This window comes from Tachypleus tridentatus, chromosome 11, assembly GCF_004210375.1.
Source record: "Tachypleus tridentatus isolate NWPU-2018 chromosome 11, ASM421037v1, whole genome shotgun sequence".
Lineage (NCBI taxonomy): Eukaryota > Metazoa > Arthropoda > Merostomata > Xiphosura > Limulidae > Tachypleus > Tachypleus tridentatus.
This window is the reverse complement of record NC_134835.1, coordinates 66778090-66792026: the sequence shown is the minus strand read 5'-3', so window position 1 is coordinate 66792026 and position 13937 is coordinate 66778090. Positions and strand designations below refer to the sequence as shown.

The window sequence follows — 13937 nt, the reverse complement described above, 5'->3', positions numbered from 1 at the left end:
TCCCTTACAAATGTTTCAGCCTGTTTTGGAAGTAAAAGAAAGTGCTAGATAGGTATACCTAATAAAGTATCCATTAAATGTGTAATGAATTAGGTTAATAACTTAATTCTATGACCAAATTCTGCAATTTTTATGCTCCTCTTTCGTTCGTATCTAAATAAGAAGGAACTGTCATAACTATACGATATATATTTCCCAGAATCCTTGGTAGCTTTTTTTCTAGAATTATAGTTTATATATTACACATAATTCGTTTTTATATTGAGAATGAAATAATGGAATATTTTAATAGCAATGAAACTTGCTGCTCGTCTCGCTAAAGCTGAGCCTTTCCGACGGCTAGGAGTTAAACTTCACCTCCCAGATTACTCAGAATGTTCTCAGTACAACCAAACCATGCGCGATCTACGGTATTTGGAATGCTGGGTAAGGACTGGTGGAATAACAGGGTACCATCCAATGAGCACGTGTCGCATGGGAACTGACAATAATCCCGATTCTGTGGTGGACTCTAAACTAAGGTAGGAACAAATGGTTTAAATTAAAATCAGGTCAATATTTGGCTCCAAAGGTTTATTTTTTAACATGAACAAATTTAAATAAATGAATAGAAATTACGTTCAAGTTAGTGAAGAACTTCTCTCACGAGTTATTTAACACTGTTCGTTTTCTTTTAACACGGATTAATTTTATGAGTTCAGATGACAGAGACAACATCAGGTAAGTTATAATATTGACCAGACAGGTGGCGTATTTCATCGAATACTAATTTAGTTGAGTTGACATAACCTACTGGCAACTATTTATAATTTTACAGAAACAAAATTCAGAATTTACATGTCACTAAAATCCAATTATATCAGTTTAATTGCAGTTTACAAAGAGTCTGCTTTTGTTTTACTTGCCCAGCATATCCAGGTGGTTAAGGCGCTGGACTCGTAATCTGAGGGTCGCTGGCTCGAATCTTCATCACACTAAACATGCTCGCCCTTTTCGCTGTGAGGCGTTATAATGTGATAGTCAATCCCATTTTACTTTAGTAAAAGAGTAACCCAAGAATTAGCAGTGGGTGATGGTGATTAGCTGCCTTCCCTCTAGTCTTACACAGTTAAATTAGGGACGGCTAGCGCAGATAGCCCTCGCGTAGCTTTGCGCGAAATTCAAAAACAAACAATCGTTTTATTTTAGTAAAAAACAGGAGGTCTGTCTGCGTCTACATTGACACTTCACAATAATTTTTCTTATCAAAGTATATTTTGATTTAATCAAATTACGTGATTTTATATATTGAAACGTCATTTTGATAAAAATATGTTTCGTAGAATATTAGTTAATTATTTTCAGAGTTTTAACTACTTAAATGAGTAATCCCTTCTGTGCTATTATTATAAGTTAAATTATTAAGCAAACATTATTTAATCCGTTCCCGTTCTCTTGCAGCAATCTAAATGTTGGTCGATATGACATTTATTCAACTAATCTTTTAATCCAAGAATTCTATTATTCCGATCTGTTTGTTATAAATTTTTCCCATCATGACCTGCACATTACCGTATATTTCATTGTAAAAAAATGATTTTTCTCTCTAGAACCCAATTAAATATTAGATACATTCTAACTACACTTCCTAGAAATAGTCTGTCTTTGTTTTGTTATTTTAGTAAAAACGTGAAGGTATTAATAATCAATATCGTGTTGTATTCGATATTAAAAATATACAAAAAGTAAAGTATTACTTTATTCTCAGATTAATCTGTACGTGAATCAGATAAATGAATTAATTTTATCTTACATGTATGATAAAAATAACAAAACATTATAATACTTGGAACAGTTATCATTCCTATCCTGGGAAATATCATACATAGTTGCTGTTTTGAAAATATCGTCTTGAAAAAATTAAAGGTTTTCCATCTTAACACATGAGTCAAAATCATTAACACCAATTGATTCAGATAAAAACATCTCACTCAGCTAGTGACAGCTTTAAGAAATTATTAATAATAGGGTGTTCAATAGGCTTATTAGATCACGTCTTGTTTGGAATGAAATTTCAGGGTAAGAGGTGTGAAGGGACTCAGAATTGTAGATGGTTCCGTCTTCCCCAGTCAAACTTCAGGACCACCTCATGCTGCTATTATCATGGTTGCTGAACGAGCTGTTGAATTTATCAAGGAAGCTGCAGCTGTCGACATATAAACTTTGCAGGAGTTAACTGGTTTTCATATATGTCCCTGATTAATTAAAACGAATGTACTCCATTTGTTGTTTATGTATTCAAACTGAGCCAAGGATAAATGCTCACAAGATAGAAAATCAGATTAGAAAATGCAATAAAGGAATCTTAGTTTAACGATGGGATAGAATTACTTACTGTACAAGAAAATATAATGTTTTAGTAGATAAATAAAAAACAGTGCAAAAACATCTGGTAACTCTTGATTAACTTAAACATTGCATGTATTAACTAAAAAGACAAAAAACATAATTTCTTGTGAATATTTTCTCAAGACTCGATTCAAAGAGAATATTTCTGTGTGCAGATCTCGACTAAACTAGATTTAAAATCTGTTGTATTTTTTCTCAGGAGCTGTACAAAAATAAAGTCAATATTTATAGGTTTCGATAAAATAATAAACATAACCAACTACCTTAAATGCATTTTAGGGTTTCTTGAAAGGAAAAAATTGTTGTTTACTAACCTTGACTGCAAAGATCAGGCATTACCCGTTGTCAGAATTCTCACGTGTATTTGAAATAAATTTAGGAAAGAAACTCCATGCCCGTAATGCTCTGTAAAAGTACTCGCGGGTGTTTAATTAACATTTATTCAAGAAATAGATCCATATTTATTAATTTGTCGGCCATTATCCACCTGTCATAATAGTTTAGGGAGGACTGAAGTATTCTATAATATAGCAATAAACCAGACAATATCCACATGTATGGCTATTTCATGTTATTGAGACTATTGAATATTGGCTTTTATTAAAATATGTCAATAGCACCCTGAGTCAATTTTTATGTAACACGAGTGTATAAAAGTGAAAGAAACACATTGTGCTTCAGAATTCTCAACTGTATCTCTAGTTAATCCTAGTAAACCACTTAGAGCAATATACTAATCTTTTGGCACTGGCCCGGCATGGCCAAGCGTGTTAAGGCGTGCGACTCGTAATGTAAAGGTCGCGGGTTCGCATGCCTGTCGCGCCAAACATGCTCGCCCTTTCAGCCGTGGGGGCGTTATAATGTGACAGTCAATCCCACTATTCGTTGGTAAAAGAGTAGCCCAAGAGTTGTCTGTGGGGGGTGATGATTAGCTGCCTTTCCTCTAGTCTTACACTGCTAAATTAGGGACGGCTAGCACAGATAGCCCTCGAGTAGCTTTGTGCAAAATTCAAAAACAAACAAACAAACATTTGGCACTTCCATCATTTCAAATTTGATTAAAAATGCAAAGTGCATTGGGTTCAGTATTGTGTTAATCAACTGAATTATAAAGAACCGCGTATTATTAATCTTCTTCAACCACAAGGCCATTCAGCAATTAAGTTTCCTACAATTATTGTTTGACCTAAATGAGACATCATTTTTATGTCTACAAACCCTTTTTTTTGGGATGCCAACGAGTCAAGAATTTTACTACCTTTTCTAGAGAAAATACACTTACTTGCTTAAATGCATTATCAAGCTTCCTGAAACTGGTATATTATGGGTACCTATCTTCTTTATAGTAACAATTTGCCACAAGTATATACACTTTACAATGATTGAACCACTTGCTTTCTAGGAAAATGCCTTCAATGTAAGTCTGAGAAAGGTCTAGTATTGCCCAGAACAATCATGAAACAATAGCTTTATTACCCATTAGTGTTATTGTGGTGATTTATTAACTGTCAGATACCAGAAACTTCTAATACGAATATGTGGGTTTCTCGCTTATCATAATTCAAATGTTCTTTATATGAGTGTTAAAAGTTGTCAGTACTCTGAAAGATAAGTAATAATTTTCTTTGGACTTGCGGTATTTATATCATCATCAGTTTCTTATTGTTTAAAAAGACAGGAAAAAATAAAATAATTTTGATTTGAAAGAACAATTTTAGATATTCAATATTAAAAGGTTTGAAGCTTCTGTATTATGCCTATACTTTCCTAAATAAAACTTTTGATGTTTAATGTCCCTTTTTGAACATTTGTTTCTCTTGACCAAGTACGTTTAAGTTAAATATGTTTTTCTTTTTATAATAACCTTGTAATTTTTATCTAAATCTGAACATAAAGCCTCCATAGTGGTGAGTGTGAAAGCTTCCAATGCCAAAAACCGGATTTAAATACCCGTGGAAAGCACAGCACAGATAGCTCATTGCATAACTTTGTGCCCCACAAAAAAGAACTGAACATAAAAATGTTCTATGAGATACGAAGTAATTGATAAATAAAAGCTATGCTTGGTTCTTTAAATAAAATCCCTAATCCAATTCAAATACGTTGTCAACCTTTTGTGAAGTCGGAAGCGTTCTATCTAATCTTACCTCACTACTAATCTTTTCACCAAATAGACAATTAGCTAGATACAACATTCTATGGAAACAACATAGGATAGTCATATGCAGTGTTATTCCAAGAAAGTACCCAAATTTCATAAGGTCGATCTTAACAATAATTAAGACTAAATTGCAAAAAAAAAGAAATAAAATAAAATTTTAGGCTGATTTATGACAGGATATTGCAGTTGATTTTCAGGAGTATTTGCCATTTCAGTTAGTATTTTCTTATTTAGACTCAAAGGAATTGTCTAACATCTAATTCACTTACTTAAAGAAACTTTCCATATTTTGTATAGTGAGGCTCCTTAAATGTTACTTGGCTGATCAGTCTCAGGTTACAAACAGTTTCATAAAGAGACATAACCTATTAGGTTTATTAGAGACATAATGTTTGAAAAACTTTTTCACATTTGAAGCTTACAGAAAAGCTACTAAACATTGTCCTAGTGGCAACTGACATCACCCTGTCATTCCGTGGCTACTCATTCTAAATTGAAATAGTTCCATTAGCTGACACCATTAGTGTGAATAATGGTTGATTCGGCCAAGTTGTATGTTAATTGAGTTGCTAGGTAAATAGGTACGTAGTAATTCAGTTGTTCATCTATCTTATATGTGATAGTCTTCTTTATTTAGATGGGCTTCAAATGACCACCTACCAAAACCTATATCTGTGTTCTCAATTTCTGGAACCTTTCGTTAAAAATATTATGATGGTTTACAGACAGAAATTTCTTCATGCACTCTCCACTCCTGACGAGTTCAGTCACTAGTGTTATCCTAGGCCTATTGAACTACAGACTATGCGACTTTCAGGTGAAATGTTTGTTGAAATTTTGTCTTTTTAATACCAATATTATAGTCACGTTACCTGGGTTGATATCCCAAGTAATAGTATGGATTTGTACATAATTCTGATTGGCATGGCAGTCATATTCCAGAAAGATGTTGGTATAGCTCTCCACCACTCTATATCGTGGAGTATTTCCTCATAACTCTATTGCACAGTATAACCTCCAACATTATATTGCTAAACTTGAGAGAATCAAGAATCACTGAGTGCCAAGTTGATAGAGATTCCTGTATATACCTTGCTTTTGATAACTCTAACCTGGCATAGAAGACATAATGTTCGCAGTGTTCAACTCGATCGCGAGTTGAATAAAGCAATCTAGAAATCCATACAAGGACACCAAATATTTCTGGCAACACTGATATCCCCTCCACTATGAAACATTTCATCACCATAAAGATAAAAAAGTCAACAAATTCTGTAAAAGAAACACGCCATACTTGTAAAATAATAATAAGGATAAAGACTGTGAAAACAAATCCAGAATGAGCTCATCTAAATAAGAAATGACCCAGTCTTAGCTGAGAAGGCACAGATTGTGTATAATAAAGCCTATGCTCTCTGACAATCATATTATATAAGAACATGACACGAATTGGAACAACCTATACACTAAGGACACTCTAACACAAACTTCATACTTGGACTTCCAAAAACTTATAGTTCGCATAAAAACTTAAAACACGAAGTAATATAGGTCACTTACAATAATGATAGTATCCCTTTATACACAGATGAAGACTGAGACAAGGCATTCATGTGCTAATACATCAGCCATTATGACCATGGTAACAAGCAGAAGAAACTCAAACTATAGCAATTTTTATCTGAGCTGTAACTACAGGTAGATATAGAAATCAAATTTAGCCTGAACAAAGGGCTTAAAAACATACGTCTAAGCGCAAGACTCCATGTCCATATAGTGTAACAATCTCCACCTTTAAGAAGTTTATATAGTTAAGTAGCTGAGCAGCAGATATCATCCTTGAAATATTGATTGATAGTTTTATCAAATCCTAATCCAACTCTTGAAGGATCACTTATGGCTTGAAAGCTATTGAATGTTCACCCTACAAAACAGTACTGGTAATATCTCAGATAATACTTTAGCTTCCTATCAAACCTAACAGCTACTGCTATCATAATTAGGTGTTTAATATCACAGTAAAAAAGTAACTTGTATCAATGCTGATGTAATCTCAACTGATACATGAGAAAACTTTGAAACTAGTCAGAACACCTAGATGGTAATTTCATACCTGAAACATGTTTGCAATACATTCCACCTGCCCATTCTTCCTGAAAGGCTCGGACTAGACATAAGTGTAACATGTGTAAAATGTGTTACATCTGCACTAACTACTAGATGATACATCATGATCCATAGAAGGACAACAATTACACTGGACCACCATCAATGTTTGTATACCTTAAGAATAACCCCTCGCACAAGTATTCTTCTGAATCTACACCTTTTGCCTCAACGAAACAACTAGATGTCGTATGCTGACCTTGGCTAACAACATTCTGGTGTGCAGCACAGGCTCTAACAGAGTTAAAGTCGAAAGCAAGATTCATTACAAGGGTAAGCAAATAGTGCAATGGTGTGGGAACAGTCATAAAACCTTTCATTATGGTCACAAATGGTCCATATACCAGAGACAGCATTTACCATTTTGTAGAACAAAAGCATACTACATAAGGATGATAGAGCATTCAAGTTTCTTAGAAGTAGCAGAAGAATGGAGTTGGAAACTATAATGTAAGTCTCCTCTTGACTGGAAGTAAACAGACCACAAATAGACAGAGGCACCAGTACAATATTTTTAGCTTATTCACAAGCCTCACTATCAAAATTTTACAAGTATGATCACCATATAGATAGCAAAAAGCTAAACAATTGCCTCATAAGACATTATCTGGAGAAGTAAAGCTAAATTTGGAAGCAGGAGTGAAATTCTGTCGATACCCACCGGTACTAACTACTGGAACTATTTTTTAAAGCGGTACTAGTGCCGGGACTTGTTTGAGCTTCTTTGTCGTTCTCTATGCTCACACATAGATTTTTTTTTTTTCAAAAGAGTTTCACTTCATCCAGCTGAATACCTCTAATTTTATTTGGGGAATTAAAACCCTATAAAGAAGCTTATAATAAAGTCACAGGTTTAATTTGTTTGTTTTCTTTCAAATCTATCAGAATCAGTGTTTTCGTTTCAAAATATTCAGCCACTAAACTGTTTCAGTGTTTGACATCATTTTCAAAATTCTTCTTTCAGCTCCATTCTCTAGTTGTAATTAAGGTTGCTAATATTCAAAACGTGGTTTATATGTTATCTTAAACCTTTCATCACTAAATTTAATTATAACGGAAATAAAAGAATATTTGTGGCAGTTGAAGGAAGTGATGTTAAATAAATATTGCACATCTGATCACCTACTTTAGATCAACAAATTTCAGCTGATTATTTTTAAATAGTTTAATTAGTCGCTACATAAAATTAGAACCAGCAAAGGTCTTACGTTTTATCATGCGTAAACTCAAAAGAATTTAACAATGTAGCTAAAATTAATAATCACCAGGTAATTGATAATGCCAAAATGTTAAACATTTTAAAAATAAAAATTGTTGCTTTTACAATACGCATATTTAAAGAATCTTTTTAAATGCAAAACGCGGCTTTTATCAAAAATATGTACAGACATTTTAATGCACAATTAAATATTCATATTTATAACTTTTCACTGCAATTGGAACGTTTATTCCTCAGTGCTCACACCCCTTCACATTGCGACCTATCAGTATTCAGGTCTTGAAGACCTGGGAAGGTCAGATTCAAGTTGACCTCTTCCTCCTTCTTTGACAAACATTTTAACTTATACTTAATGCTATTTAGTTTATGCTTGGCCCGCCATGGCCTAACGCGTAAGGCGTGCGACTCGTAATCCGAGTGTCGCGAGTTCGCGCCCGTGACGTGCTAAACATGCTCGCCCTCCCAGCCGTGGGGGTGTATAATGTGACGGTCAATCCCACTATTCGTTGGTAAAGAGTAGCCCAAGAGTTGGCGGTGGGTGGTGATGACTAACTGCCTTCCCTCTTGTCTTACACTGCTAAATCAGGGACGGCTAGCACAGATAGCCCTCGAGTAGCTTTGTGCGAAATTCCCAAACAAACAAACAAGTTTATGCTTGGTTTTAAATTTTATATTATCCAGTTGTTTTCAGGGCGTTGTGTTATTCCTTATAGCAAAGCAACATCAGGCTATCTGCTGAGTCCACCGAGGGGAATCGAATCCCTGATTTTAGCGTTGTAAATCCGTAGACTTACCTCTGTACTAGCGGGGGTCATTTTCAGGGCGAAGTTCATGGATTTTACCTTATGGCCAGTGTAGGTGAAGCTAGTATTGGGTAGTTTTATATTTGCTTTGCAGACATCCTGTTAGTATATTATGTGGTATTTATGGTTACAAATAGATGTATAATGTGTGGTATAATAGGGATATGGTGTTGTTTAGCAATTGATATTACGAGCGTGAAAACGTCTATGCCGTTTTGAGCGTTATTCTACTGTTGTATGAATTATATGAATGTATTTTTTATTGTCTCGATCATGGCATTTGCTTCAGTTCCGTACATGTTTCTCGACTGACTTACTGTGATTTGTTGTCATTCAAAACTGACGCGCTTGACATATAGTTGTAAAATGAGTTGGGAAATATTCACTGACATCACATCTAATGTTAATACTGTATATGGTTTTCCTCATTGTCTTCCGCTCAGTTCTTCTTTGTTCAACAAGATGCCCTAGAGTATTGTATGGTAACTGTTTGCCGACACTATCCGCATCGCTAGAGCAGCGAGTAATAACCCTAATTACTGTGTAAATATGTTGATACGCTTGACTCAGATAGTTTAGAAGATAGTAAAAGTGTGTCACATAGTGTCCAGTTCAAATGCGTGTTTGTGGAGAGACAACGAGACAAGTCAATGCTAGCTCTCCTCCTAGTAATGATAAACCTGGAACTAGCAGGGAAATGTAAAATGCGTCGATAGTGGGAAACATTTGTTCCAGACGCAGCGCGAGGGGGTGTGGAACTAGAAAGTATACATCAAAGCCGTAGGGAATGGGTGAACTTTGTTTTAACAGGTTATTAGTCACTGAATTACTCTGTGTCTATAGATAGATCTATCTTTCAACTGATAATTAAAGAAACTATAAATGGTTGTGTCTTTACGACTGTCTCTACCCAGTTTCCAAGGAAAATAGGAAAATTTTAAAACTTCGAATTGTTTTAAGTTGTGCCTTTAAAAGCTGTCTTTCGTAATCTTAAATCTAAAGGCACCAGAATATCATAGATCGAAAAATCTTGAAATAATAGTTCAACACCGTGAGTTGTCAAACCAATAAGCAAACGTTAAAACGGGCCGACGATGATTCTTCATGTCAGTCCGAGAATAAAGACGATGCTGAAACGGCATACACAATTATAGTAATACTTACTGGGTATTTCCTCATTACTTAACTTCCTTACATTCCTTAACTTAAATAATTTATAGGGAAAAAAACCTATAAATATTAGGATATACTGTGTGACAGAATTAGTACCATAAAGGACCCTAAGAATAGAATTAACTTCTAACAAGGCAAGTGTAAAAAGTAATAATAATAATCTAAACAATTATTTGACAGTTTATTATTGAAGCTAACTGTTAGTCAATGTAAATTATAAATACACGCAAATTACAAACAATAATAATAAAACGAATGCAAACTAAATAAAACATCAGATACATAAGAAAATTAGAATTCCAACCACCGTCTCTGTGTGTTTTTATGTTGCTGTTTTTTTTTTCTTATAGCAAAACCACATTGATCTATCTGCTGTGTCCACTCAGGAGAACCGAACGGCTGATGTTAGTGTTGTAAATCCGAAGACTTACCGCTGTCCCAACGAAGAACAGATTCAACCCCTTACAAACAAAATTAAATAAAACTGAATATATAATTGGACACGTTAACCAACTGAATAAACAAAAATAAAATACATAAAAATTACACATTACAGATCGAAAACCTAAAATTAAAATGCACTCGAAATACAAAAGTAAAAATAAAAATACAGTTTACTATTGACCCTAATCATTGGACAATACTGGGGTAAGGGAGAAGGGACCACACACAACACAAACATGCTTCTTGTTGATACTGAAAAAGTTAAACAGCCCCTCTGTGAGAAAGCAATAAATCTGCAGATTCATAATTCCAAAATCAGTAGTTCAATTCCTATGGGTAGGCACAACAGATAGCCCCATGCGACTTTAATAATAAAAAAAGGTAAAAGTTAACCTTAATAAATAAGTAAAATCATTTCTAATTTCGTAATTAAATTCCGATAGGTATTTGTGCAGATAAAACTTATGTTGCAGTATTACAGCTGAATATAGTTAGGCCCGGCATGGCCAGGTGGTTAAGGCACGAGACTCGTAATCTGAGGGACGCGGGTTCAAATCCCGGTCGCACCAATCATGCTCACTCTTTCAGCCGTGGGGGCATTATAAAGTGATGATCAATTCCACTATTCGTTGGTAAAAAAGTAGGCCAAGTGTTGGCGGTGGGTGGTGATGACTTCCCTCTAGTCTTACACTGCTAAATTATGGACGCCTAATGTAGATAGCCCTCGAGTAGATTTGCGCGAAATTAAAAACAAACAATTGAATGTAGTTAACAGTAAATTTATGAATTACGATTACTTGTTAATAAACAACATGGAATAAAAACCATTCAGTATCATCTACTGAAATATTATTATTCTTGTCTGCACTAGGAAGTTACCACTCAATTCAGAAGGGATAAAACTACCGAAAAACAAATTACTGTACGGAATATCTGGTAAATTCAAAACGGGAAACCAATAGTGCAGGAAACAGCCAGAAAGCCCTTGTCAAATCAGTATTGCTATTGTGTTTTTGTTTTTTATTTCGCACAGCGCTACATGAAGGCTATTTCCACTAGCAATCCCTAATTTAGCAGTGAAAGACTAGAGAAAAGCCAGCTAATCATCACAACCCATCGTCAACTCGTGGGCTACTACTCTGCTAACGAAAAATGGAATAGAGTGTTACATTACAACGACCCCACAGCTGAAAGGGCGAGCATGTTTGGAGTGACAAGAAATTAAATCACAAATGAACTTTCTTCTGCTTCTTGCAAAGCAGCCAGTTGAACAGGCTGTTGATATAGCTCTCTATAGCTAAAATAACCAACCAATGTTCAGCAGGCTGTTTGTGCCTCTAGTGAGCAACCAATGTTGAGAAAGCGGTTGGTATAGTTTTCTGTAGTTTTAGTAAATAGCCAGTATTAAGCAGTCTGTTTGTATAGCTCTAATGAGCAGTGAAAGTTTAATAGGCTATTAGTATAGCTCTCTGTAGCTCCAGTGAGCAGCCACTGTTGAGAAAGCTCTTGGAATAGTTATTTGAAGCTCTAATAAAATGTTGAGCTAGCTGTTGATATAGCATTCCATAACCCTGTAGGGAAGCATGTATTGAGCAGTTTGGAGTACACTTAGTGATAGTGTGAATGAGTTACATTTCTTCACTTTTTCTCTCTATCTATTTTGTTGTGCTATTTCAAAAACACTCGTGCCTAACTGATCTTCTTCTAATACTAGAAAATTAATGACAAAAATAGTACTCGCAATGACGAGGTACGGAAAATGCAAAAATATTTAAACCTTGAACATCACTAGTAAACATTAATGAATACTCCAAGAAGATTTGGCTAACTGTTTTTAGTTAAAAAGTAAGTAAAATTAAAAATAAATTTGCAACTTCAAGTTTATTGAGAACTAAATAATGATATTTGTTGTTAAATTTCCCACCTCTCCTGAAAGCAGTCAGATAGAGGGCCAGGTGAGTGGACAGTGCACAACGTTTTATCTAAGACCAAGGATTGAAAACAGTCGATAAAAATAATTATGATAAATATGCCCAGGATTATATAAAATTCATTTAAATGATAAAACTTCTCCTCCAGATAATGTAGTAAAGGCGACCTCACAACTGAAGGTAATCACTTGGCTAAGAAACTGTACCTGTATTTGTTTTGGCAACAAAATAATATAAAATCTAATTCGTTTTCGTTGCCATTTTTAGCAGCTTCAAATTGGGTAAAGTTTTAAGCCTTAAAACTTTATAATAACATTCAGCTATATATAAATATATATGTTTATACATATGTAAGAAATATAATAATCAAATCAACAAGTCTCCCACCCGTTTACTTAGCGGAAAGTCTGAAGAATTTTAACAAAAACTTGGTTTCGTTAAACGTTGTGAGCTCACCCACAGTTAGTCTTTTGTGTAAATCTGTCTTTACAAATCAACAAACAAACAATTCAACAAAAACTTTGACAATGTTATTCCACATTTAAGAACGCCACATTTTAAATTTATTCTGTTTTGCTTCATTTAATTGCATATGTAAAATGGGCTAATTATGCTTTGCGATTGCTTGAAAACAATAAATATGGAGTCCTAGTAATATCATTATTATTATTAAATATGCAAAACAATGGATAAGAACAAAGACCTATTCAGTTTCCAAAGAAATGTCAATTAGGAGAAACTTTATCAAAAAATGATTCTATAACCAGCTGCTTAAAGTCATTTGAGTTTAAAAGCAGTGACAGTTGAAAGGTTATTTTTTCTTCTGAGAAAATTGTGGCTGCCAGCCGCTTGTGACAAACTGAAAATGAAAGCGATTGGGTGGAATCATAAAATGCAATAGATATCATACTCTACCTCAGACAACTTGACTTTCAACAGTGTTCATAGTTCTTCCAATATGAGAAGGACTTTACGAATTTATTATGTAGCTTTTGTTTTGTTTGTTTGTTTTGGAATTTCGCACAAAGCTACTCTATCTGTGCCAATTTAGTAGTGTAAGACTAGAGGGAAGGCAGCTAGTCATCACCACCCACCGCCAACTGTTGGGCTACTCTTTACCAACGAATAGTGGGATTGACCGTAACATTATAACGACGGCTGGGAGGGCGAGCATGTTTATTACGAGTCGCACGCCTGTAGCAGTCGACAACCATTGTGAAAACTGCTTATTTTAAATACAAACATGAAAGCAATATTTTATTTATGCCTTAAATAAAAAATGCGAACAAACAATGAGTAACTGGAAGAAGAAACCCACTGGCCTGGCATGGCCTAGCGCGTTAAGGCGTTTGCTTCGTAATCTGACGGTCGCGGGTTCGCATCCAAGTCGCGCCAAACATGCTCGCCCTTTCAGCCGTGGGGGCGTTATAATGTGACAGTCAATCCCACTATTCGTTGGTAAAAGAGTAGCTCAAGAGTTGACGATGAGTGGTGAAGACTAGCTGCCTTCCCTCTAGTCTTACACTGCTAAATTAGAAACGGCTAGCACAGATAGCCCTCGAGTAGCTTTGTGCGAAATTCCAAAAAACAAACAAACAAACAAACAAACAGAAACCCACTATGTTGTAATTGACCAATACTAATGAGAAAAG

At 34.8% G+C, this 13937-nt stretch overlaps 1 protein-coding gene across 3 annotated transcripts in view; it reads left to right on the top strand.

Moving 5' to 3' along the window:
* Nucleotides 1–4165, top strand: part of LOC143232360 (choline dehydrogenase, mitochondrial-like) — a 33280-nt gene extending 29115 nt beyond the window's left edge. Inside the window, exons 9-10 of one of the 3 annotated variants that reach the window (XM_076467695.1) lie at nucleotides 293–521; nucleotides 2058–4165. In XM_076467695.1, the coding sequence (XP_076323810.1) occupies nucleotides 293–521; nucleotides 2058–2199 (371 nt within the window). In that variant the 3' untranslated portion in view covers nucleotides 2200–4165. The remainder of the gene's footprint in view (nucleotides 1–292; nucleotides 522–2057) is intronic. The other 2 variants (XM_076467694.1, XM_076467693.1) reach the window with 2 other exon arrangements.
* The last annotated feature ends 9772 nt before the right edge of the window (nucleotides 4166–13937 follow it).